Source organism: Ambystoma mexicanum, chromosome 6q (genome assembly GCF_040938575.1).
Source record: "Ambystoma mexicanum isolate Mex_15411 chromosome 6q, UKY_AmexF1_1, whole genome shotgun sequence".
Taxonomy (NCBI): Eukaryota; Metazoa; Chordata; class Amphibia; order Caudata; family Ambystomatidae; genus Ambystoma; species Ambystoma mexicanum.
The window spans coordinates 313,875,612-313,902,332 of NC_090937.1; the positions used below are offsets into that span (position 1 = coordinate 313,875,612).

Consider the following 26,721-nt stretch of genomic DNA (forward strand, 5'->3'; position numbering starts at 1 on the left):
CAAATCAAAGTAAACACATCAAACAAAATGTCATCATGGACAATTGCATATTATAACCAGTGTGTACCAAACAAAGATGTACAGGGGCAAGGCGGGGGAGCAAGGCCCTACCCCCCTTGCAACACCCCACCAGGAGTGATATCAGGAGGGCGGAAACCCCTCAACCTGCAAAGTCTGCCTCCTCATGCAGCTCTCCCAGCCCTAGCATTCTCTCCTACATGCTAGCACTCCCTCAAACCCTCAATTACAATGTGCTGCAAGAATGCAACATCATTTTCTATGAAACACAATCTCCTATTCCTTACTTCAGTATTCTGGGGGGGGGGGTCTGTCTTTCACATAAGATGGAGGGACCACAAGCACCTCCTCTGCGGCCTCTTGGCAGTAGCCACAGTGTTCAGGAAGGCATTGTTGGTTGAAAACCATCATCTGAGATGGTACAAAGAGTGGGGTCCTCACTGCTCAGCCCTCTCAGAGGAGGTGGAGGATGCATCACCCTCGATGTTCCCCAGCCAGGCTAAGAAAGACATGCTGGGGGCTGGTCGGAGTAGGTGGGAGTGGAGGTAAATGGGAATGATAATTAGGGGAGCTACAGGTAGGTGACTGGGGGTGAAAGGTGGAGGAGGATAGGACATAATAGCAAGGGAAGAGCAGATGGGAAGGGGAGATAGGTAGATTGATTTGGCAACACTATTTTCCTTGCTTCTCCTTTTGCTCTGTACTGTGTTATTTTATAGAGGGGTGCAAATGTATTTTTCCAGATCTGGGAAGATGTTTTTGCAGGATCACAGATCAGTGAAATCTGGATCGATACAAGCACTTTCTTTAGGGTGCTCCTAGACCCAAACCCAATGTAATTTGCCCCCCCCCCCCCTTATCACAAACCTGGCCCACCCAGATGAATAGCCTTGAGCCAGGCCTGTTATGATATGATATGATAGGTTATTTATAACACGCTTAATACTCAGAGGTTTTTCCCGGGGATCAAACCGGTGTTGCTCTGTGTTGTCTTGCTTCCAAGAGCACGTTGCTCCTGAACTATCCTCCCGAGACCAAGAGTGAGAGGGTCTCTATCACTATTAAAGAGTGGCTGGAGCAGTTCTCCTTTACAGAGTGAGGGGGCACAACATCCCTTCTATAGTGAGAGGTACTCTATAACTCTTGTAGAACATGCAGTCTGCTATATCCTTGATGGCTCTAAAGCTGAGATGCAGAACAGAACCAGGATCTCTTTTCTGAGGAAATTAGAAATCAGGCAGGGCACTTTATCCCTGAGCCTGTACCTGACAACCAAGAAACCTCAGGTTGTTCCAACCTGAGGGTGTGGTCGAGAATCAAGAAATGGGTAGGTACTATTTCCTTGTAACTGTGTGTATGAACCACTAACCCAGAGACTATCCCAACATTGCTTAGAACCCCGTTATACACTTAAAGGTGCCCCAACATTGCATTTTACTTTTTGAGCATTCCAAAGTGGTAATGTCCTTATTCATTTTAACTGATTCCCTAAATATTGTAAGTATTTATCTCCAACTAAAACCAACACACATCTGTACACCTATCTCTTCTATCACATCTTTCTATTTATTCAACACATGACATGAACACATACTCACACACATAGACACACAGACACGCAGACTCAAAATCAGTGTAATTTAGAGAGTAAAAGCACACACACACTTGCACATATGTTATGTTATTTTATGTTATGTTATGTAATTTGTAATGCGCACCTGATACACGAAGGCTAATGGGCACAGACTGACACACACAGAACAAAATTACACATGCCGCACAGCTAAACACTGTTATTATCACAACTGGCAGGCTCTAAACAAAAAGCAAAGTTTTCAGCTTCTTTTTAAAAAGTTCTGTTGAGACCAACATTCTTATTGAAGTTGGGAGAGGATTCCAGGCGTTGGGGGCCGCTACTTCAAAGGACCCCTGCCTTGTTTTGTTGGTCTTATGCCGGGGAACCATAAGTATGTTGGAGTTGTATATACCTGTACCTTCACAGAAACACTAACAAGCAGTGCCATACACACACATCTGTTCACTTTAAACTAGGTGAGTGAATTGGTCACTATGTGCACTCACAAACTCAAACTCTGAGTGAGTTAGAGAATCAGTGAGTGAGTGAAAGCGATATGTGTGTGTAGGTGAATACAGAGAGCCTTTATGTGACTGTGTGTGCCTGTGTGTGAGATAATTAGTTTGTATGTGTGTCACTGATACACTGAATGCATGTTCTTTGGAGCAGCGAGACAATACTCCTAGAATAAAGCCCTGTGCATGTGACTACCTATTTCTGCACCTCAAAGCATAACATGTCAGGAGGATGATTGGTACTTGAAGATTCTCCTGCCAGAGTGCAGAAGTGTAATGGTGCATTCTTAAGGGTGCTGATAAGGTGGGCACACGGCAGAATGATGTACACTGGTGTTATGGGAGTAGTGGGGACTTTGGGTGCAATGCGCCATTCTTGAGACTGGAACCTTTGTCATAAGAAGGGAATTTGGAGACTGGAAGATTATGAAAGCTGATGATGTGGAAATGTTGCATCATTATGGAAACTGTAAATGTGGGCATACTGGGGCATGGAGGAAACTGACAGTGTTGGCATATTGGGAAACTGCTGAAACTAATTATGTGGGTGTAGATGGGACTATGAAACACATGATTTGGTTGCACAGGGAAATAGTATAAACAAGTGAAAGAGTGCAAAATCCAGTCTAATGGTATGTGGGCATGCAGAATTTGAAGTACCCGGCAAGGGACAATCAGATTGTTACACGCAATCTGATTGGCTCTCGCCGGGGCTTTACCCGACGCAGAATCCCTCAAAGCTTAAGCTTCCTTCACATCCCCGGCGGGGGTGTGTGGCAGCCCCTCAGTCAATGAGGAGGCTCGGAACAGGGTTATCCTTGCTCCAAGCCACCACACGGCTGGAGGCTGCCATACTACCCCGCTGGGGATTCAGGTAAGTGTTTTCTCCCCCGCATCCCCACCCCCGAAACAATCCAATCCCTGCCCTCCCAAATCCCCTTACATTATTTTTGCACTATTTTCGAGAGCAAACACGCTGGCAACCCTTCTGTCCCCAGCGCGTCCGCTCCCGAAGGCCGCCATGGAAATGGAAAACAGACTCCATTTTCCCTTCCACGGTGGGCATTTTTTTGATTATTTTTTCCTGTTCCGTAGCGTTTTGCAAACAGAAAAAGAATGCTATTAGTAACCCAGTCTTGCCACCAGGGTACTAATAGGAATAAGCCCCTAACGGCAGGGGCATTACCGAGTCAGGTAATGACCCGTGGGTCGGGGTTTATTGCTTAATAATTGCGAATATTAGTCATGAAACTGTGTGGTAAGATGGACAATGCACATATTAGTTTATGGGGCATTGCAGAAATGGCAGAATGTGTATACATGGGAATAAGAATAGGTTCTAGTGACGTTATAGACCATTGGGTATTTGTTTTGCCTAATAATGTTAACGTTTTATCAGAACCCCTGAATCGTATAGGTGTTTGTGAAACACCGGACTTCCATGTAGTGCATTGCCACTCTCATCCAGAGGAGTTTCTTTCTTGTATGTATCTACATGTATACCTGATGACCTAGCTGAACATAACAAAGCACATCAAAAAGTATCCTGCATGGGCGTAGGACATGGGGGGGTAGGGGGTACAAATCCCCCCACAATTTTAAGTGGGAGGGATATAATGGCATTTATCCCCCCCAAAAAAATTGTGTCTCTGCTCCAGGCCTGCAGCATGTAAAAATATGTCTGCAGGCAGCCTGCACTGTCTGCAGGCTGCAGCTGTCAGTGAGCATGAAAAACAGGCAAGTACAAGTTATAACTAAGTACTTCTGCTGCTCACTCATGCGTGCCCCGCGCCTGCGCACTTGAAACTCGGTTTATCAGACAACCTGATGTCCTTTCATCAGGGGTTTAAATGTTATTTTTGAGAATTGCATTTTCTTTTTAGACATGGGGCCTCATTACACAGACGGCGGTAAGGGTTAACGGTGACCGTTAATGGCAACGGTGACCGTTAACCCTTACCGCCGTACTACGAGGTCCCTTTGTGGGTTGGAGGATTTAACGCCTGCTTCTTGCAGGCGTTAAAATCCAACCCGCTAAGGGACCTCGGAGCTAATTACGGCACCGCAAAATTGCGGTGGCGTAATTAGCGCCTTCCCCATTTCCATAGAGCCCTATGGGGCAGAAATGGGAATGGGGAAGGGCAATGGCGGAAAGGGGATTTACCGCCCCTCCAACCTTGGAATGGGGCGGTAAATCCCCTTTCCGCCAAGGCGGTGCCGGTATTTTACCGGCATGAGCCATGGCGCTAATAGCGCCATGGCTCACCGCCTACCGTGTAATGAGGCCCATGGTGTGTTTTGTTCTTCATGGGCGTAGTATTATTTCCTTATTTTGCTATTTTTAATATACTTTTGTTCAAATATATTTTAGGGCCAGGTTAACTAAACTGCATATGAATGTGGAATAATGTTATAACTCTTTTTTTACAGCACTTTTCTGCCCTTCTGGTTAAATTAAATGTAATGGTGAATATTTTAATATAAATTAAGTTCACATGCTGCAGAAAGCCATGCATGTGCCTCTCAGAGTATGTTCCACCAGAAAGAAACCCTGGATGCTCCTTTGAACAGTTACATATATGCACTTCAGTGTGCCACTGCTACACTGGCAAAAATGTGGCAAATGGTGAGTGATCGATGAATAGAATTCAACAATCCTATGACACCAACAAATTACAACATTTAAACATTGCACCAGCAGACTGTAATTAAAATCACTGTTAGTGTGCTAGTTAACACAATGAAATCCCTGATTCATGGAATTATTTGCATGTAAAATGGGGATATGCGTGCCATTCTGCCCGCAAATCCACGTTTTACTTGGTATGGTATGGTTTATTTATAAATCGCCTATGCACAGGCAAGTGTTTCAAAGCGCTCAAGGAGGGTGGGAACATGGGAAAAAAACAACAGTCGCTCGAGCCCTTGAAATTCTGAGACGATAATAGTCTACACAGGCAGAGTAAGTGTGTAAAATACATTTAACAGTTTGAGATCCAGCAAATAGGACTGACTGTGATTCTGCTGATTGTACCAGTGCAAGGGGTGGGGACAAGGGAGAACAGATAGACGATCTCCAGGCACAGAGCGTACGGATACTCCACTTGATAGAGGAGCGTGTGCAACAGCAAAAGTACAAGTACTTCTGCTGCTCACTCATGCGTGCCCTGTGACAGCACATTTGGAACGTGCCCAGACCGGGGAACAAACTGCACGTGCCCCTGCGCAGTGCACTCCTGTGCAGCCTAAACCTCAACCTTCATTTTTCCAGAATGAAGGAGAAGCCAGGCAGCAACACATGCTCATGCTGATCGAGGGAGAGAGATACAGTGAGACTCCGACAGCAACTCAAGTTGACCTCCTCAGCTACTACGTCTTTCTACGTACCTAACGTAAGTGATTGACTTAAAGTGAAGTGTAACTTTGGTTTCTGTAATCAGGTAAATGTAGTAGGGGAGGCTATCTGGACTGTGGCTCTTTCTATCTTGTGAATGCGGGGCTCTGGCGGCAGTCTTTCTGTTGTTTTCTACCAACCCGGCAGATGTTCTTTCGTGCTTTGTTGTGCGCACTGTGTCCGGAGTGCTGTTGGAGTAGGGTTCAGGTAAAACCTACCCACCTTTAGGGCACAACTCTCTCCCAGGTAAGCCTGGCATGTGGCTGACTCTGCCCCGCTGCCTATGGAGGGTGTGACTGAGCCCTCCTCAGCCCTCCCATCCCATCCTTCCAGAGGTGGGCACATGTTCGTTGGGAACTCTCCAGGCCTCACTCTCCTGACAGGGACCAGCTCTAATGTGCAAGGTCCCCCATCTGGGCTAGGCCCAGTGTTTATTTGCGTAAGGCTGCATCTGAGTGCGATTGAGGGCAGTCCTCTCTCAGCCCTATGAATAATTAATGGTCGTGTTTATTTGCTCTGGGCACCCACCCCCTCCCTCTGGCCCAACTTGGTCCTGACGGTTTAGCCACTGAACCGTGAAGTTTGGGATATATATTCTCAGATTTTGGAGAGTATCTAAGTTTATATCATAAATGGCAGCTTTCAACAATACAGGCATTTGCAGGAGCAAGGTCCCGGTCATGACAAAAACATGTTTAGAGTTTGCTTAATAGCATGTTTTTAAAGCTCGGGTAATAAACTGCGTGTCTGACGGGGGGTGACATCAGCCTGCCGCAGCTTTCATGCCCAACACCAGGTGACCATGACCTGTGCTCCCTTCTGTAAGAAGCTCCTGTTAGTACAGAGCCCAGACCGAGAAACAGCACCTGGAGGGGGCAGAAGACTGCCAGTGGCTGCTCCTGCGTTAAATGACATGCTTGGCGTTTTAAGGGCATCTAAGTTCTGGAACTAACAAACTCATCTAGCCAATGTGCACGCAAATGGTTCCCTAGTACTAGTTCCATCAATATATATATATATATATATATATAAATATATATATATATATATATATATACACCCACAGACCAGTTAAAGTGAGTCTGCACCCTGGGGGTGGCTGCACACAGCCCTGCTTGTGTGGTGTTGTGTATGCAAGGGTGCCAAGTTTAACATTTGTGTTGGGGGTGGTCTTATGGTAGTAAGCCCAAGGGAATGGTATTATGGGGCCAACCAAGGGAATGGTGGTGGAAGGCCAGGCTCCAATCTCACTTCGGGCCCATTGATTAGTACTTTTACATCTATTTCTTTGGTGTGTGCAGTGTGCAATTAAAACTTTACAGTTATCTTTTGGTGCTAGCATCACTGCATGTATTCTTTTTAATCAGAGAATTGCTAGTTGTTGGAGGCAAGGGAGTTGGGCTTAGTTTTCTCACACAAAGAAGTTCCTGTGCGCAGGTGAATGTGGGAGGCAGTCCTTATGCCCCACTCCCTGCTATGACTTCTTATAATAAAAGGCCCTCCCGCGTGGCTTGGATCATTATCACTCTCTCTGTTGTGTATTCCTGTATCTAGCGGTTCTGCCCTTGAGTTCATATTGTCTGCGAGCTGTGCGTGTGGCATTTTGTTTTGACATGGAAAGCCTTTTCATCTGGGAAGTGGTAACTTTTTTACGACTGAACCTTCTGAAGTGAGATGCCAAATTGAAGGATTTTATACTCTGAACTGCTTTTCTTTTTCTTGAATCTCTTCTGTGTTTTCTTTCTTCTTTTCTCTTGTTTTATAGTGATGATAAATGTAATTTATTATGTACTGCTAGTTTAACTTTGTGAAAAGTCCAGTTCTTTGACTAAAACACAATAAACAGATAAAAAAAGCAAATTCCCCAAGGTGTCCCCTGTCCGCGCCAGATTTTATTGGTCTCCTATGGCCCTTGTATCCCGTCAGTTCGGTTGTTCAAAGTGCCCTTTTACAATGGTCTGATTTGGAGTGCTAAAAAAACCTTTTACTGGCGTGGGTGGTCATTAAAAATAATGTCACCATTTTCTTTTATAATCTTATCAACTCTTCTTAGTGACTGTGACTTTGGAAGGCTATGTCTTAACAGATAAGGTCCTTCCGGGTACATACCTGAGTTTGTCCAGCCCTCCTGCAGGAGTTCTTGGCTTTTCCCCAATTTATTTATTTATTTATTGCTATTTACGTCCATATCTACATTTTGGAATGTCTCTTGCCTTAAAAGAATTCGCATTACAGTAGTCACACTTCCTGAATTCCCCATGTAGCGTGCCGATTCAGGACACCATGTACACGATGATCTGCTTGCCAAGCAGCAACACACACTACTGTGTAGCCAATCCCTTGGAAAGGTCAGAACCCCAGAAGCCCAAGGGGAATGCAGCAGACATTTTGCCATGTGCTAGATTTCCAAGAGAAATTGTTAAGTGGTCTGGTTAATTAGTAGAATGACAGTACTTTCCCGGAATGACTTCCCTTCATTACTTTGCTCTAATTACATTGACACGCTTTAGAGAGTGATGCGGCCTGCGAGGAAGAGGCAAGCGATCCTGCAACACCCAAGCTGAACTTTCCCCAAGGGGCGGTCTCCATCTCATGCAATGAGTCGTTTGCACTCTGCGTGGCACTTTGATGAACTACATCCTGTGATCTGCACTCACTTATGCAACAGTTACAGCATTTCTAATGTCCACAAAATAATGTCATGCCAGTCAGAGCATCCCCACATCTTTCCATGAGCATAGGCAATCATGGCACTCTCAGGGCCCGATTTATGGAATATTTGCCTGTTCAAAGTGAATTTGCACTGCATACACAAACCCTGATTCATGGAACCGTGCAAAGTGTATTTTTGCCGTGCAAAGTCCGGGCAAAGTCAGCGCACAGTCATTTTTGCAGTACAAAATGACTTTGCCCGGACTTTGCCTGGCAAAACTACACTTTGCACGATTCCGTGAATCAAGGTGTGTTTCCGCCGTGCAAAGTCACTTTCCAGCAATGCAAATTCACTTTCAAAAAGGCAAATATTCCATGAATCGGGCCCTTACAGTACGTCTTGGCTGCGTAGAAGTGTCATTACCAACACACCCAGGACACATACCTGACTGGTGTGAAGACAGTATTTCAGCTTGGACTTCTTCTTGATTCTCGGGAGGACCAGCCTGTAGACTATGTGCTCGCCGATGGTCGTAAGCATGGACACCCCAAATCCCACGCACAGCATCACAAAGAGCCCGGAAAAGTGCGTTATGCCCATTTGCAACGTCTGTGGGGGGAAGAAAACAAAACAAGCATTTAGACATGAAACCATTGCGCAATAAATATAGTATGTTAGCCTTGTTTGTTTGTTTTGTTGTTTTATTATTTATAATGCGCCGATATACCTGGGGGTATCAAGGCGCAGCATTTACACGAATATGCGAAGCTTAGTTGCAAAATATACAATATACATGATGGCACTGGAAGTATATACAAAGCATAGTGAGGAAACAGGCAATATATACAATATATTATTTCTTGTGTATACATTAAGCACAAACCTAGCTTCGGAAAGCACCAGAAGGCTTTACAGAATAAGACGGTTCTTTACCTAAAATGAAGGAATATACTGGATGCACAGTAAAGGAGCTAGTGCTAAAGTGTTTGGGTGTGGGGAGAGGGTGCAGTGTAGCAGCAATGGAGTTACTAAGCATGAGGTGCTAGCACCCGCTGCAGCCAATAGGAGCAGCCATGGGGGTTCTGCAGGAGAAAGAAAACAAAGAGGGGGGGGCGCAGCGAGAGTACAGAGCAGGGAGGGGTTAAGCAACAGACAAGGGGAGTTTAGACCATTCGCGTGGTGCTGGCAGAAGAGGCAGGACCAAAAAGACAAGGGGATGCCAACAGGCCCAGGAATCCAATGAGTGGGAGCAGTCCAAGAGGTTGTGGAGGAGCAGTTCCTTGAAGAGGAAGGTCTTGTGTTCCTTTCTGAATTACCCATGGGTGGGGGGCAAGTCTGCTGCTGGTAGATGTTCACGGTGGAAAATGATTGGTCTCTGAGAATGACTAAAACCCACTGCCATAAAACAGGCATTTTGCCTCAGACTTTTCCATCACATCTGCGTCAAAGCAGGCTCCCTGTGACTGGCTGAAGTAGCAGTTTGTCACCTGCGCTGGGTTTGCTATGCTACCAAATAGCAAAATACAGTCAGATTTTGAGAATGAGTAACACAAATGTTAATAATGTCAGTTACATTCTTTACGTCAGCATTGCTTTCATCCATAATGATGGCATTCATAAAGCCAGACTGGATTGTACTACTCAGTGGACTGACACGCCCAGAAGCATCTTTCATCAGACTGCAGCACAACCCCATTCTTCGAAAACAATGCTTGCAACTAGTATATTTTCTGTAGGGTTTGTGAAGGAAAGTGAGGCAGGTTAGGTTATTTACAACTTTATTCTGGACCCAGAGCAGGAAAGCCGCCACCAGTCACGGAAAAGGCAAACAAACTGGCCCGTATGGAATGTTGATGCATGAACAAGGAACAACATTCCACACGCGCCAGCCACAAGATACAACATATTTTCTCCCCTTACCACCCCAAAAGAACAACACAGGGTAAAATATCACAATAAAGAGAACAGAACACATTAAGAGCAAAATAATTAGAAAAAGAAACCACTGTCAAAATAGCATTAGCAGGTCACACAATAACACAACAATACAATGCAGTAGATACAAACAAAACACACAAAAGTGGTTGCTAACCAAAGCTGGTATCCATTAACGCACATAATCCCTGAGTTTAACGGGAGGCCCACAACACCTAACGGGACGCTCCACACCTCCCCCATTTTCCCCAGACATGTTATATTCCTTGCCGACATGCGCACCCTCCTCACTCAAATCTCCTTCCAAGGCCTGCCCCTCCACAACACGACCAGGGGCAACCTCACTCGATCGTCCACCATTCTCCTCCAACATACGATCTTCCTTCCTCTCAAGTGTGAAGTCTAACACATCACCCACTTCATCATCCACATCAACACTTCCACACAAAGCCTCCATGTTCACACTCGTTCTACTACCATTTAGAAAGAACCACAACACGCCTCTTGCTCCACTTAGAGCCATCCTCCAACTGTACATATCCCTTGCCACATTTGACAACACTCTTAGAGGGTAAAGATGTGCCTCACCCTTTCTGAACAAATCTGGGATTTTTATGCAAACAACGTCACCCACCTTGACCTGCAACTCCTTTCTATCCCTTTGGGAAACCCTCACAGCCTCCTGGCGTGCCAAAATTCTCCGCTGCACTCATTAAACGCTATATAAAATACGTTAGTGAATTAGTTACACAAATAATAAAATCATGCAATAGTAACACTTTGTGCACTAATGCATCTAGTAAAACCACATCATAATAAAACACAATCATATATTTTTTTTATTTTTTATTTGTGAATGCTTTATAAAAACCTTTACAAAAATATTACAAAGGAAACAGAAACTCAAATAATGCATTGATACATCAATACCTAACACAAATTACATGTTACAGAAAAACAGAAAAAGAAACAAGAGCAATGGATACACTTGATAAAAGAAACACCAGAATAATATTTGAGCAAGTTATGATGAACAATATACATTTTTTAAGAACAATCGATTGTTGTATTTTAATGTACAATTTGCACTGTTCTATACACCAATTAATTTTTAATGAGAGTAGACCTAACTCTAAGTGCTTGCACAGGGACTCAGTGAGGGACTTCTAATATTGATCTAAGTATTCTCCCCTCTAATTTATCCAACCATCAAATCAATTCTTCCCAGAGAATTGCCAACCATATAATATAGCTGGGACAATACTCTTGCTATGCGAGGCTACTTGGCATTCTATGTTATTCCCACCTTTTAGCCGCAAAATATTTTTTGTACAAAAGCCACATTTTTAGCATTGTAGAGCTCACAATATTAGAATACAGGTCCTGAGAAGGCTAGTTACATATTTGCAAGCCTAAATAGTTGTAATTATCTACTACTTCTAATGGGCTGTCATTCAGGTACCATTTAAAATTGTTTTGTTTATACGTATGACCTACAATCATAATTTGCGGAGGATGGTATCATCAGGATAGCTGAGCCATGGAGCCTTAGTTGTGCCTAGCTTAGGCGGAAAGATTCGAGCAGCTGCTATCTCCTCCACATGCCACTCAAATAAAGGTTATACAGTAAGGGTGCCAATGAGCATCCTTGTCTGACACTAACATTTTAAGGGATATCTGTGGTCATAACCCCCTCTTGACTAAGACAAATAGCAACACTATTCTCAGAGTATAGTAGAGTGATACAGTATGATAGAGAGCTATCCGTGCCCCAGCCTTGGATCTTCGCCCAAAGTGGCGTGCGGGAAACCATATCGAACGCTCTACTATAATCAATGAAAAACATATACAGTTTGTCATTGTATGTTCTTTTACACTCTGAGATTAGGTATTGCACCACAATAATATTATGTGTGCTCCTATGTATACTTTCTGCTTTGTTTGAGTCTCTTCTGTCGTACATTTGGATACCAAGTGTGACAAATCAACTTCTGGGGCACTAGTGGTGCAGGGAGGAATATTGGCTTCTGAACCATCAATCAGCCCCACACCTCTAGTACACCAGAGGGTATCCAAACAGATTGGAAACACAAGCAAATTATAAACATTCTTGTCCAATTTTGGTAACGTGGACAGAATGGCAGGTTTATCTGTGCAAGGTCATAGATCGTTGGCTATTTGCTATTTGCAACACAGTGAAAATACAATTATTACCTAACGATAAAAAGGACTGTCAAGTCAAGATGGTATACAAATATCTGCTTTTTTTTATTCAACAGGCAGTTCTAGCACACTACAAAATACAACTCAAAGTGTAAAGGACTGCAGAGGACAGACAGTTTCTAGGAAAAGGGATACACTCAGGATACGGACAGGAGGGTAGTCAGTATAGTAATTAATCTCAATAGTTCAAAGATACTTGGTTTCAACACAAAGAGAGCAATGGGTCATAAAATCTCACTAGGGGCCTTCGGAGAAGGACCAAGGGGACAAAACCACATTGTACCATGCGCTTGTAGAAGTGCTTGGTGCTTGACATGGTCAAGTCAGTTTTAGGGTGCTTTGCAGTTCCTGCAACAGAATTCAAGACAGGAGACAGCTGTGGGTATCAGGCAGCAGGCAGTTTGGCGAGCGAGGCTGGACATACGACTGCAGGCTGGCGTGCACAGTGGCTCAGCGCCAGGAATCGTTGTGTCAGTGCTGGTTGGCGGGTCTGAAGCACTGGTCAAGGCGTCTCAGATGATGCTAGTGACTGCAGTGTGACAACAGTCAGTGGTGCACTCGGTTGCAGCTCAAGGGGCTCCACTGGCTCAGAAATGTCCGTTAAGGTGGACGCTGGTTGATGCTGGTCGATGCACTCCTCCTAGCTTCTGCACTGGGCTTGTGTTATCCTTTAATGTGGAGGGTCCAACGTGGAGGAGAGTGTTGTAGGCAACAGCCCTGTCCTTGGTTTGGTTCAGAGACTCTGGCACTTCCTACCTAGGAAGCTTACTTGCAGAACCTAGCTGGGCACACTGTGCGCTGGCTGGGTACTGGTTCTGAAGCAGCTGGAGTGTCCTCTGGATTCAGTATCGCTCTCTGTTCCTTAGGAGATGTTTAGGGGAGGGATCGTGCTTAACTCTTTGGAAATCCTGGCCTTCCTTTACTGGCGGAAGCTGTAAGGCAGACTGTACCTTCAGCCAGGGTCCAAATAAGTTCTTCTTGTTACTCCTTGTGAAGTCTTCAGATGATCTGCCCAAATGAGGGGCTCAGGCCCTTTTTAATGCCAAATGGGCTACAGTGATTGGTGTAGACTAAGCCTACCTTAATGAACCAATCCTGGTTCCCCATCAAAAATCTCCTGTATGCCTGAGGTCATAACCAGAGTGCTTTGCAACAGAAAGGGTAATGGGGTGAAAACATGTAATACTAAGTCCCACCCTTTTTCCTGTCTGTTGTGGATCAAAGAGTCTCTCTGGTTAATTAAGCTATCTGTGGTTCCTCATTAAAGTGGCCGGTCTCCCTTGAAGCTGCAGCGAGAACAGATTTATTGTGTCTCCATCAATCCATATACTCGTACCTTCTGAATGGGGTCCCCAAGTGGAGGTTGCCTACTGTAAATATATAGTCCATGACATGACAAGTCACTGCCCCTGATACTGAGAGGCGGGAGCTGGCTGCAGGTTGACACAGTGCATATCAAAGGTTGTTGGGGTTTCCAGTCTTTTTTGTTTTAGCCTCTGGGGCCAGGTCCCATGTGGGCCTGTTTGAAGTAGCCTCTATTAGTATGCTAATTATGTTAATTGCTACCACCATCTGCAGAGGGTAAACACATGGACAGGGTGTATCCATGGGGCCTTTAATAGTTAACTAGGCTGGCCATGGCAGTAGGAAGGTTTTGGCCCTCCCTCTTCTGAGATGCATCATGTACTCCATCTGTCAAATCTCAACTAAATATGACACTGAGGACTGCGCCTGTAGGCTATGTCCATCGAGAGTACACAGGTCTATGTGTAAGTCGTGCAGTGAGCATAGGAAAATGTCTGCGGATTAGCCCCACACATTTTCCAGAGGTTGATTTACCATCATTCAATTTCATATAAAATTTCAAAAAAGCCCAGGTGAACATATACCCACTGTGCGGATAGTTGAATTCCTCACACCAAGATTGGATCTAACTGTTATGATAAGAGTCACACCGAATACGGAGTCAAAGAGATCATGCCCTGCATTTTCATGTCTAAGAATTCAATCACATTTCTTGAACATGACTTTCACCTGGAGAGCCAATGCCCCCTTTCATCACATGGCCCTGTAGATATTACGTGGAGACCAATACATTCTCTATATTTTAGCAGTGTTCGCAAATGTGGCTATTTCCTCTTACATGGGACAATCAACCTGGACAATCAAGCTGTATCTCCTGTCCAGTATGCTGGATGCATTATTGTTTCTATTAAATGCTATCACTAAGGCCTCAGTAGACAATGCACACGCACCACTCATGTGCAGTCAAGGATTCAAAGTCATGGCATTCATTTTTCAATCAGAGCAAATTACAGATTTGAGCTGTTGGTTTTCAGAACATGCACGCTTTTAGGAAAAATGATAGACAGAAACAATGCTGGGCATTTTAACTGATTCACAGTCGCGCTCATTACAAGTTTGGAGGTAGCCATGCCGTTTTTACTGGTATGGCTACCCTCAAACTCAGGTTGTTAGGTGTATTGACCCACGTTCAAGTTATTATGCTGCAACATTTGGTGCTGTGGACTAGAAAATGCAAGATGGCCGAAAAGCCCACATTTGCGCCAGAATCCAGGAAAACTGCGCAGTTTTTGTGCACACCAAAATGGTCACCTGACCCGCCACCCACCAATGCAAGCGTGATGGGCCAGAAGCGCCATGAGCGAAATCAGTGCCAAGGAATATGGTGCTCTTCAAAATCCGTTTTAATTAATGTCAGAAATTGCTAAAATCATGGGCACGAAACCACCAAACAAAGAATCCAACTTCTGGTTGGGTGTTCTACATTACTCTACTGCAGAATCTCCATTAATACAATGTTAGCAAGGATCATATGCTATCAAGTAAAATCCCCTTTTTGAAATGTATTAATTCAAGACAGCTCCCAAAAATGGGTGCAGTACCGGTGTTTTACACTGACCGGTGCTAGCAATCTAAACTCTGACAGGAGACCTGCATTTCAGGAGCTGAAAAGGAACCTAAACCAGCTGGGACTTCAAAGCCTTGCCGGTTAATGAGAATTCTTAACACCTACTGTTTCCGGGCCCTATACTAGAAGGCAGTCTGATTTAATTAAAAGTTCAAGAGGCCTCTGTCCATGGGAAACATTCACACCTGCCCTTACCAGCAACAGCACAGGAGATCACATGGTCGTGTTAACCAGATGCAGAGTGGCACCCTGGTCTGCTGACCTCAGTCAACACAATAGACTCTTTCTACTGAATAGGATATGCTGATTTGAGGTGTAATGGTCAACAGTTGCTCTGGGGGAAGGCAAGACATTTGATCTCTGAGTCAAGCCAAGTTCCCGGGGGCGGGGGCAAACAAATGGGTGTACTGAATTGAGAGCAAATGTATGTTTTATTAAATTGCTTATAAAATATTGTATTAAGCTGACAGAAATGTACAATTTGGGGATTCTTAATATGAGAAATGGGCCCACAATTTGAGACTAAGCTCAACGTTGTGGGATGTTCTGAGGCTAAACCCCGGGATTTATCAATATTGCAGACACAGGGTTTATGCTAGAAAAATGAAAACTTACTGTAATATGCATAGAGAGGGGGTGTACCTCTGTGGAAGTGGTAGGCGATCCTCAGCACATCAGGCCTCCCCGCATCAGAACACTGCTCACATTCCCCAAACATCTCCACCCCAGCTTCGAGGCTCAAGGGATTCGGTGAACCCACAGAACCGAAAACACCGTACCTTCTTTGGTGTACGGGCTCGTTTACAACCTTTCCTGCATTGGCAACTGCCTTGGAGGATGTATTGCAGAAGGGACGGCGTTACGTCATCACGTCGGTCACGTGATACAGTGTGGCGTTCCTCACGTGATCTTGGTGGACGTCACATGGCCCAGAGACGTCACATGACCCAGGGACACACAGTATAAAGATCTGAGAGGCAGGACGATCATTGCTTCTCAGCTGGCTTCGGACCCTGTTTGGCGTTATTACTTGCTCCTTGCTACCTCGACCACGGAACTCTATCTTGGACTCTCTTGGACACCCCTTTGTACCTTTGCTTGGAACTGTTTACCTGTTGCCGGATTATTGGACTGCATATCGACTTGTCTCTGGATCATCCCTGAATATCTTGCTGTACTTCTACGCCCAAGTCAAGCCCTATCTTACAGGTGGCCTACCTGCATCCACGCTTACCTGCGGTTCTACCACTCCAGGGACCGCTATATCTTTTTGAGCCTCGAACCTCCCTACTAGGTTACCTGGGTCTCCCTTACACCAGATAGGTAAGACACTGTAGATTCTTTTGTTTACCTGCCTGTATTGTGATTGCCTGGTGCTTAACCTCATTCCTTCTTGACAGCAGCATCGGTGTTCCAGAGGCTCCGTGGATCTGGGAAGACATCTCTCACCTGTGGCCTCAAGGGTCGCACAGCGGGTTTCTATTTTGTTCCCCTGTGCGTCACTTGGGGACGGAGGTCTCATCGGTCTACACGACACTCAAGTCAGAACAGGAAGATTTGATGAAAAACCAACATGGCAAAACCCACTAAAAGCACAAAATGTTGTTGTTTCTGAACCCAAGCTCGCAGGAACATGAGGCTTGAACAGAGACCGGTCTTAATTCATCTGTGATGTGTACATGTATTATGAACCACTTGTATATTTGGGAAACATGTTTGATTATGAAAAATTGGGTTCTAAGTAAAAGCAAAGGGGCGTTTCTTCAATTGATGGTAAAAGGGTAGCATCACTCTGACTCACAACTCAGTTATCCAGTTAAAGGACAGAAAATCCTCTAGCCTATCAGGATCCTTAGTGGGTTGGGCATAGAAAGTTAGCCTTCCCACCCACTTTCAAAAGACATAAAAAAGAACCACTGAGACCCAAGTAGGGACATTCATTTTCCACTTCAAACTGATTTCTTGCGAAGCGCTTTGCCGGGAGACTCCAGACTTCAAATCCAGACAGATCCAGAGACCAGAACTTAGAATTCAGACTCCAGAACTTAAAGCAGAGGGACCAATCCACAAACTGAATCCTTTTCAGCAGGCCTCAAAATCGTTTGCAACCTGATATTCAACAGCCGGGCGAGCTGGTTGATTCTAGCCAAGAACTTTTGCCAGAACCAGACCCAGAGAGCAGTGCTGTATCCAGGACCACAGACCAGACCGCTGTGCAGTGCCAAGAACTTTTGCCAGAACCAGAGATCCAGACCAGCAGAGCAGAGAGAACCGCAGCTAAACCTGTTGACCAGATCTGTGACGAGGCCCATTCCTTCCAAAATTAGGAGTGAGTATCCAGCCAGAGCTGTGCAGAACCAAAATAATCTAATTCAAACCATTTCCACCTATTTAGAACTGCATAGAAATCGTGTGTTCATTCTGTGATTTCAAACCTATGAAAATGTCATTTGTCATTTGAATCTTACTTTATTTCTGAGAATCTACCTCCATTAAATCGTCTGTATCTTTTGAACCGCACGTCCTAGGAGCGAGATTTAACTTTCATTTTAAAGCTGAGAACCGAAGCGACTTTCTACTCCTTTCCGTAATCACGATCGACGCATTTGGAAAAAGTGCTGCGAATTGCAATTTGACTCAAATTTCTCCACCTGTCAAAAATAGCTGTCCTTTTGCTTGCAGCTGCTGAACTCCGTTTTCAACCTGATAATCCCTCATGAATCACTGATAGTGTTGATCTGAACCAATCGTAAGTAGCTATCACCTACCCTGAAACTCCTATAGGGAATTAAAATCATTTTTAGCATATTTTTCACTTCATTGCAAATCACATTTAAAAGTATGTCTGCCTGTTTTAAGCATACCGGTTGCTCTAAGCTTGCTAGGGGGGAACTGGAAACTGTATTGGATTTGATTGTATTCCTGAAAACTGTGTGCTCTCCTTCCATCTCCTTATATTGCATAGGGGGGGAGTGAATTGTCAAAAGAAAAAGTGATCATATTATCTCTTGTTGAAACCATATCAGCTTATTTCTGTGCTGCATTCTTTCCATCATTGCTTTTCCTTGAAACCATAAAAGTATTCTCTGCTACCTTATCCTTTCTATACTAACTCCTTACTGATTGAAAAGAGTGTGCAATTGTAACATTACCCATTGTTGATCAACATTATATTCATAAGTGTGCTATCAAATATTAATTTTTTCATAAAAGTGTGATATATATATATATATTGTTTAATTTTTCAAATACATCTTTTAATCTGCAAAACAAACCTACTTCTTGGCTCAGTGAGGTCAGGGGGATTCAAAGAGAGGGGCGTTACACAAGGGTTTATCATCCAGATCTATGAACTTGTCATAAAAATATATAAATAAGGGCTTCCCTTGGGCATCCCAGACTAGGCATTGACTTAGTTGGAGTGCTGAATTGAAGTCACTTAACAGAGTGGGGGCTCGAGCCGGGACATCTGGATTAGATCTACCACTTGTGCAGCTTAATACAGTGTGCTAACTGACAGGATACATAAATCCTGTTGGATCACCACGCTGTGTTACACTGTAAAAGCACTCCTCAAAAGAAGGATGCTCTAAGGAGACGGTCTGTTTTGCAAAATAAAATACTAACTTCTGTAAGTCAGGAAGGAAATCAATTTCGAGAATGACGACCATGGTAGATATCAAAATAGCCAGAGAGCACCTCTTACATAAGCTATTTGTGAGAGGCGAATGGACGGAACAGGACCAGACGGTGTGGTTGCAGGCATTCACACCCCAGATCACTGCAACAGGGTCAGACATATGGAGAGATCAGGGTCCATTACATGTGGCCCTGAGTGAACTATATATGGCCCCTAAAGCCAAAGATGAGCATGACAAGATTGTCAGAATAGCGGCATATTTATATTTATATATGGGAGCCATATGTTACGCTCACCTGACTCCCACAGAGGCGCTGGCCTGGTTCGCGCTGCTGTGACCTCTTCTAAGGTGATGCGCAGGGTTCGGAAGACAGACTGGACCGGGCCCCCAAATCTGGCTTTTCTGGCTCACAGAAGTATCCTTCTGTAGGCGAAAATAGGGGATTAACTGTCTGCGGGGTAATGCAATCGGCCTCCCACTTTCCCCTCTCACCCTCCTTGAAACCCTTCTGTGATTTCTCGTAGCGTCTCACCTTAGGGTCTGGAAGGACGAGCTCTCCATCCTGCTTCTGATGCAGGGGCGCGTTGGTATCCAGTTACTTCACTGGATTTTCGGATTGGTGAGAACCAAACTTGCTTGGCTTCCAGGTAAGTTTTTTGATAAGAGGTTCCCCTGTGTCCATGCATTAATGTACTAATGCTGGTGTCTTTTTCCCCATAGGGGCCGGGGTACGGAATGCCGGGGAACAGGCACCGACCCGAGATGAGAGGTGAAATCCTTATAGAAATCAGGTAAGCTTTAATGAGCGTTTTTTGGTAATGTCTTTTCATTCGCTCATTAACGCTGATGTCTTTTTTTTCCCCTTAGGGGCCGGGGTCCGGAAATGCCAGGATGCGGCGCGGACCCGAAATGAAGAGGGAATGAATCAACAGGTAAGTCTTAACATGGAGATTTAGCTTTCCTTATTCCCTTCTCTCTCTCACCTTTTGTTCTGGTCTTTTTCTCCCTAGGCGCTGGGGCGTGACTGCGAATCCGGATGATCGCTGCTGAACATGGAGGCGCCCTGTAAAGGTGAGTGGAATGCGGCGCTGCAGCGATCGACGCGATGAGCTTTTAAATTAAAGTCTTCCTTTTCAGGATTGTCGGCGCGATGTCTCCGGAATGCGGGTTTTGCAGGTAAGGACTTTTCCTTCTTCTGTTCTCTTCTTCTCTTCCTTTGCAGGTGATCCAGGACTGGCAGGCGTGGCAGAAGTCAGGATGCAGGAGCAGACACGGTGAGCGTCCAGCTGCTAGATGCAGAACAACGCGAAGCACGTGTGGCTGTTCGGGTGGGGTTTAAATAGCCTTGGAAGAAGTTCCAGGTATGTATCCTTCCTCCAATCAGGTATGTATCCTTCCCCGACCACGCCCGGATGGTAAATTAGTCCCACAGGTAAAGTAGTTCCTTTCAGGCCTCAAGGAGGCCGGGATCCTGCAGCATGGTCTGCATCAGGTAAGTGCACCCAAGCATTCCCATAATGAGCCTGGCGCCTATGGCGCCAGGACTGATGTCTTTTATGAGCCTGGCGCCATAGGCGCCAGGACACTGTCCAAAGGGCCCCTATATGGGGTTGCTGGGTCCTTCCTTGGGGACTGGATGTCCGCTTTCGGGGACGCCGGGCTTGAACCGGCTCCCTGGGAGCGGGCATCATGACACCATACAGGACAAATGTGCTGAAGGCCAAGATCTGGCAAATAGGCAACAGATGGCATTAGAGAAGGCCCAATCGGACCTGGTCTCTTCCGAGCAGAGGCTGCAGAGGAGCCAGGAGTCAGAAAATGATAGTAAATGAAAATGATAGTAGGAAGTATATCATAAAATGAAAGATGATATGGGTATCCTGCAACAGGAAAAGTCAGACCACGATACCAGATTTCTGGCCTTGCAGAAGGAGTACCAAGAAGGTTTGGACTCCCTACTGCAGTGCCAGAAAAAGCTGGAGCAACAACTGGACTTCAATAGGGCATGCGCAGAGCAGGTAGTCACTCTGCAAAGCCACCTAGATAGGGAGAAGGCAGAGAGCAACAAACTGATTCTGAAAGACCTGGATACCCAGACAGAATTTGAGGAAGAGCGCCAGAAAGCTGGTGCCCTTAAAAGGCAGAGGGATGACCTTGCGGCACAGATGCAGGCTCTTAGTCAGGAAAGAGACACCTTAGGCCAGGAAGTCTGCCAATTAAAAGGACAAATTGAAGAAAATCACTTGGCCCTCCAGGGACTGGGTGACCTCCAAAAAGAGCATCAGAACTTGTTAGAGCACACCAGGAGGGTGGAAGATGCTCTGGCAAGAAAGGAACATGCCAGTAGGGATGGGACTCGGGAGGTAACCCTCCTGCAGCAAAGACTGGCCCAGTACTCCAGGACCAACCAGGAGGCACAAAGAGAAAATGAGGGTCTCTGTCAGCACAATGATAGGCTCCAACAACAGGTAGCCATGCAGGAGAGACTGATAGAGTCTAGTAAGGCCTTAACTGAGGAACTGAAAACACAGGCTCTTGCATGTCAACAGGGAGCAGAGGCTGATAGAGATGAGGTTCGCTGGGAAAGGGAAACACCTGAGCATAACCTCAGGAGCCCTACTACCAGAGGCCTTCATCTCTCCCAGTCCCTGGACTCTGCCACCACTATGTCCCCTGGCGCACATGAGCACAGGGCCACATGGATGGCAGATTACTATCCAACCAAAAGTATGGGGCTCATAGGCCAGTACCACCCAGGAATGGATTGGCGGGCATCCGGGTATGGGCACCTAAGTACAGTGCAATTTAGTGGAGAACCCCAGGAGAGTAGGCCCACTAAGGGCATCCTAAAAACCTCTGCCCAGTTAGGTCAGTGGGGGGTACACATCAAATCCTGGCAGCAAGGAGGGATCTGAAGACTCCTCTGAGTGTCACAGGACACAGGAGACCAGGTCCCCACATTCTGCCAGCCATTCCCAGGCTCGCAGAATCCGGGAAAACCTGGAAGATCAGACGGGCACCTCTGGGAGCAGTGCTTCTGAGTCAAAGGATGAATGGACCAGGGTTACCTGAACCAAAAAGGCCAATAAGGCAAAAAGGGCCTTGCTTAAAGTCCCCTTAAAACAGATTAAGGCAATAAGGAGTGTCATCACCCCTTATCACAAGAACGCCACGTATTCTGTTTGGGAACACTTGGAGCTTTATGAGCAGATGATGGAGACTTTCTATTTGAAGGACAGCAGTAGCTGCATCCAGTATGTAAAATGGACATTCTCCCCAGAATACTCCAGTTTCTTTGCGGGGCTGGAGGACCAAAACCATTCAAGATGGTCCACGTATAGGGCGGCCATCTTGAAACATTTTTCGTTCACCGGAATCCCCAAGAGGCTTCCAAGGCAGCCTACAATTTGCAATGTGGGGAGGATCAGGCCCCACAAGAATTTGGGCAGGAATTGAAGCGTGCCTTTGCGCAGACTACCAGAAGGGTGCTCACGGACAGCAAAGAATTTGTTAGCACTTTTTTCCATGCCTTGCCCAAATACATTATGACCCAGCTAGTGAGAGATTTTCATGAGAAAAGGTCACTAGACTGGGTCATTGAACAGGCTACCTGAATCCATGAGGTGCAGAAGCCCATAGAAAATAAAAGTAATGCGCAGAAAAGCCCCAAACCGACCAGCATCCCTGCTGCTGCCAAAGTGGCAGAGGTAAAGGGTGCCCCCATTTTGGATTTAGAGATGGGGGGGCCTAAAAACTTGCCTGCGCAGAATAACTCTAAGCCCAGAAGGCCCTCGGGCCAGTCACAAACAGGGAGCCAAGGAGGTAGTCCCACAAATGGGATCCCTCATTCCCCTGATTATGTAAGTCCCCGTTACAAGCGAAACTGACCCATCCTGGGTTATGTGTGGACTCCCCCGGCCCAAGGGGGTGGATCCAGCCAAGCATCTAACCCAGGGAACTCCCCTCCTAACTTCCCACAGGAGGGCAGAAATTCCCCAAATACTGGGCAGAACTTTTTTCCCAGGTATCCACCCAATTTCCAACCCCAAAATCATCCATCCTTCTTTCCCCAATTCCCTGAGCCCAGACCACTTAATCCGGGAGAGGGGAGGCCAAGGGTGGAGGGGTACCCAAATCTTCCCAGCCCAGGGTACTACCAGTGAAGGGATAGCTACCCTTCCCGGGATCAGCCCAGGGGAGGAAACCGAACCCCGTATCAGCCTGAGCGGGTTTCACACTTAGAGCGCCAGGTCCAAAATATGGCACGGGATCTGGGTCACATGCTGAGGGCTCAACATAACCCTTAGATGAGCATACCGGCACAGAATGCCCCAAGCTCTGGGCCTGGTGCCCCAGAACGATGACGTGGGCAGCACCCCGATAACCCACCAGTTCCCAGGGAGAAGGCACAAGGGGAAGGGGGGTGTAAAGCCTTGGAGGAAGCTTCCTTCCCCACTTGTAAACAGCCCCTGGAAACCCAGGAACCGGAAACAAAATCTCCTACCCCTGAAAGTCTGCCACCCAAAGAGCAGAGAGGAGGTAGGAGAAACAAAGGACCCAAACAGACCCATTTTGTGGAGGAGGTACAGATCTTCCAATTTGAGGGAGAGGGATCCACAGAGGATCCTGGGAAAAGTATCTTCTCCTTCAGAGATGGGGGAACTCCTCCCAAAGAAAAATGGGTCCCAAGGGATCCAAATCCAGACTCGGTAGATGTGGGGACTGAGCTAGCGCTGCCCATCATCTCATCCCAGAACCAACAGCATCAAAATCCCCTGGTTCAAACCCATTCTGGTGACTGCCTCCAAAAAGGGGGGGGGTGGCCCAGAACCGGAACCAGGGGAACCGACAACGGCTCTGATTTACAGTTGCCAACTTTTTCTTGCAGATTCTTATGACTCTCAACCGAATTCTGCCCAGATCTCTTCTCTCGCGATGTCTACAACTAAAAAATTAGCCCACCAGTTGTCCAAAAATGTGCATTATCTGTGCCCCCTTGAGGAGAAGGAGGGAAGATACTATGCCCCGGTTCAAGTGCAGGGGCAGGGTACAATTTTGGCACTGGTGGACACTGGATTCCAAGCTACCCTTCTGTCCAAAAGGGCCTTTGATGAACTAAATGCAGGAATGGGGGAGAATTACCGAATTCCTCTCACCTCTCTTCCTGGACAACTTCAGAACTTTGACGAGAAGGAAATTCCCGTCAAGGGGACTGCAGATCTGGACATTAAAAATGGGCGACACAAGGTGAAACACCCGGTCATAGTAGTGACTGCAGAGGGCACCCCTTGTTTACTAGGGAATGACCTCCTGAGAAGGTTGTCACCCCTAATAGATTGCGTAAACAAGGTCCTCTGGACCCAGACTAGCCGGCCAATAAAATGAAAACAGAGTGTCAACTATTTTAGTTTAAACGGCACATGCCACATGGTTGAACAAAAATCTGACCAAGTAGAATTTCACTTCCAGAACAACCAAATTCCAGATGTGACAGTTATAGCAGTATGACAACAGACTGGTGACGGGGGGTCCTCTCTATTTCTGAAAATCAACCTTACTTCCAGTTTAAGGTGGTATTCCACACTGGAAGGAAATACTCTGAAATTCTTTACTAATCCACAATCAGACATTCCCACTCCGATAGTCCAGAAAGATGTGAAATCAGATCAGAGCCTGGCTGATATTCAGCAGGTTGGAGAGCAGTTGTTCATCCCTGTTTAGTTAAATGATGGGAAGGACTCTGTTCTCGCCTGAGTGTGTGTGAACAACGGTAAGAGCTTCATCAGCGAAGCCATGTTCTGCCAACTCCCAAAAGATCCAGCCATTCCCACATTCAAACTGATAGACAAATGGGAAATGGATCTGGAAACACCCAATTCCAAACATCTCCTGCCAAGCAGGTGTATGCTCAAAATCTCCATTGGCAACAAGAGCATAGTCCATAATTGTTGGGTCGTGCGAGCCGTCACTGCCACCTTTTACTTAGGTAGTGACATTCTCAATCGCTTTGCCATTAGTTTGGACCTAATAAACTTCAAAGCTTGGTCCCGATTAGCGGATAATCCCATGGGCTTTGATGATCCAGAAAAAGTATTTAGGTCAGCTCAATTGCTACCTTATGCAGTTGAAATTTAGATTAAAGAGGAAGTCACCATCCCAGAAAGGACCCGACAATTCTCCCTGGAAGGGACAGTTAAAAGAGGACAAAAATTGAAAAACCCTGATACTTATATTCATCTAAATGCTTCTCTCCAACAGCAAGGGTTGGGGTAAACCTAACACCATTAGTCAACATAGAAAATGCCACCATTCCAATAGAGGTGGATAACAACGACTTAAAGAGTATTACTCTAGCCGCAGGCACCATTATTGGAATGACGGTTGATGACCAACATTTTTCTATTGATTTAGGAAATTTAGGACTGTTTTGACAGTGACAGTGATGACAATACAACACCAGACAGGATCTTTACCCGGCATGGGGGGAACTTCCTGGTGTACACTTCCTGCCCTTATGGTAAGGAAGATGTGACTTGTGACTTCAGAAGGAATGAGGTGATTTTCCAGGTCCATGAGGGCTGCCTTTCCCACCTGAAGCCTCCAGTCCAAATCAGCACCCTGACTAGAGACTTCCCCACCCAGCTGGAGGAGGCCGCTGAGATAGCAAAACCAGAGGTCTTTCCAGGCTTCAGGCAGATGGTGGAAGATAGAGTCAACCTAGCTGATGCCTGTGTGACTCTGGAACAGAAGCAAAAGTTGAAACAAGTTTTCTTGGATTTCCAAGATCTCTTTGCGGTGGACTCCTATGACTGTGGTCGCACCGGCATCCACACAACAACAATTCCCATGGACCCTGGCATGACTCCAGTGTTTGTGAAGCAATATTGTTTGCCTCTCGCATCCATGGAGTCCCTTACTGAAATAATTAAGAACCTTGAGTCCCAGGGAATAATCCATCCAGTACACAGCACCTTCAATAATCCGGTGCTGGGAATATTGAAGCCAAACGGCCAGTGGAGACTCTGCGCCGACCTTAGGGAGCTCAACAAACGGGTCCATACTTCCCGATGGCCTCTTCCCTACATTGACCAAGGGCTGGCCCAGATCCAGGGGTCAAAGGTATTCAATGCAATAGACCTGACCAATGGATACTGGACCGTGCCTGTCAGTAGGGAGGACCAATACAAACTGGCTTTACCTTTGGGGGCCAGAATTACACATAGACCCGAACTTCCTTCGGATACCTCAACTCCGGCAATGAATTCAACATTTTCCTACATAAGGCCATGCCCGACCTGGGTGCGAGGGGTAACCTGGCTTATGTAGATGATGTCCTCATCAAAAGTTCATCTGTGGAAGAACACATAGCAGAGATACGTTATGTTCTGATAGAGTTGAGGGCCGCCGGAGCAAAACTTTCCTTTCAGAAAGCACAGTGGTGTAGAACCCGTGTTAATTTCTTGGGGCATGAGATTGCTCCTCAGGGTCTCTGTCCCCAGGAAAAGAAAGTGGAAGCACTTCAGAAACTGAAAGACCCCACAACTCTGCGGGAACTAAGGAGCCTCCTTGGACTGACTAATTACAGCAGAAAGTTCATTGAGGGCTACGCAGAGATCAACAGACCCCTGATTCATCTCTTGAAGGGGGGGTCAAGTGGGAATGGGGTCCAGAACAATCCGAGACAGTAAGACAGCTCAAAAGAAGCCTCTCACAAGTGCGTGGCCTGTGAGAAACAAGGAGTTTTTCTTGGAGACAGGGTTCTCTAATACATGCTTGACTGCAGTATTATATCAAAAGCATGACAAGGTCAATAAAGTAATCTCCTATGCGAGTA

At 45.9% G+C, this 26,721-nt stretch overlaps 1 protein-coding gene across 1 annotated transcript in view; it reads right to left on the bottom strand.

Annotated features, from left to right (window-relative positions):
* Positions 1–26,721, bottom strand: part of GRIN3A (glutamate ionotropic receptor NMDA type subunit 3A) — a 1,167,194-nt gene that overhangs the window by 229,003 nt on the left and 911,470 nt on the right. The window contains exon 7 of the mRNA XM_069630814.1: positions 8,601–8,765. Within this exon, the coding sequence (XP_069486915.1) occupies positions 8,601–8,765 (165 nt within the window). The remainder of the gene's footprint in view (positions 1–8,600; positions 8,766–26,721) is intronic.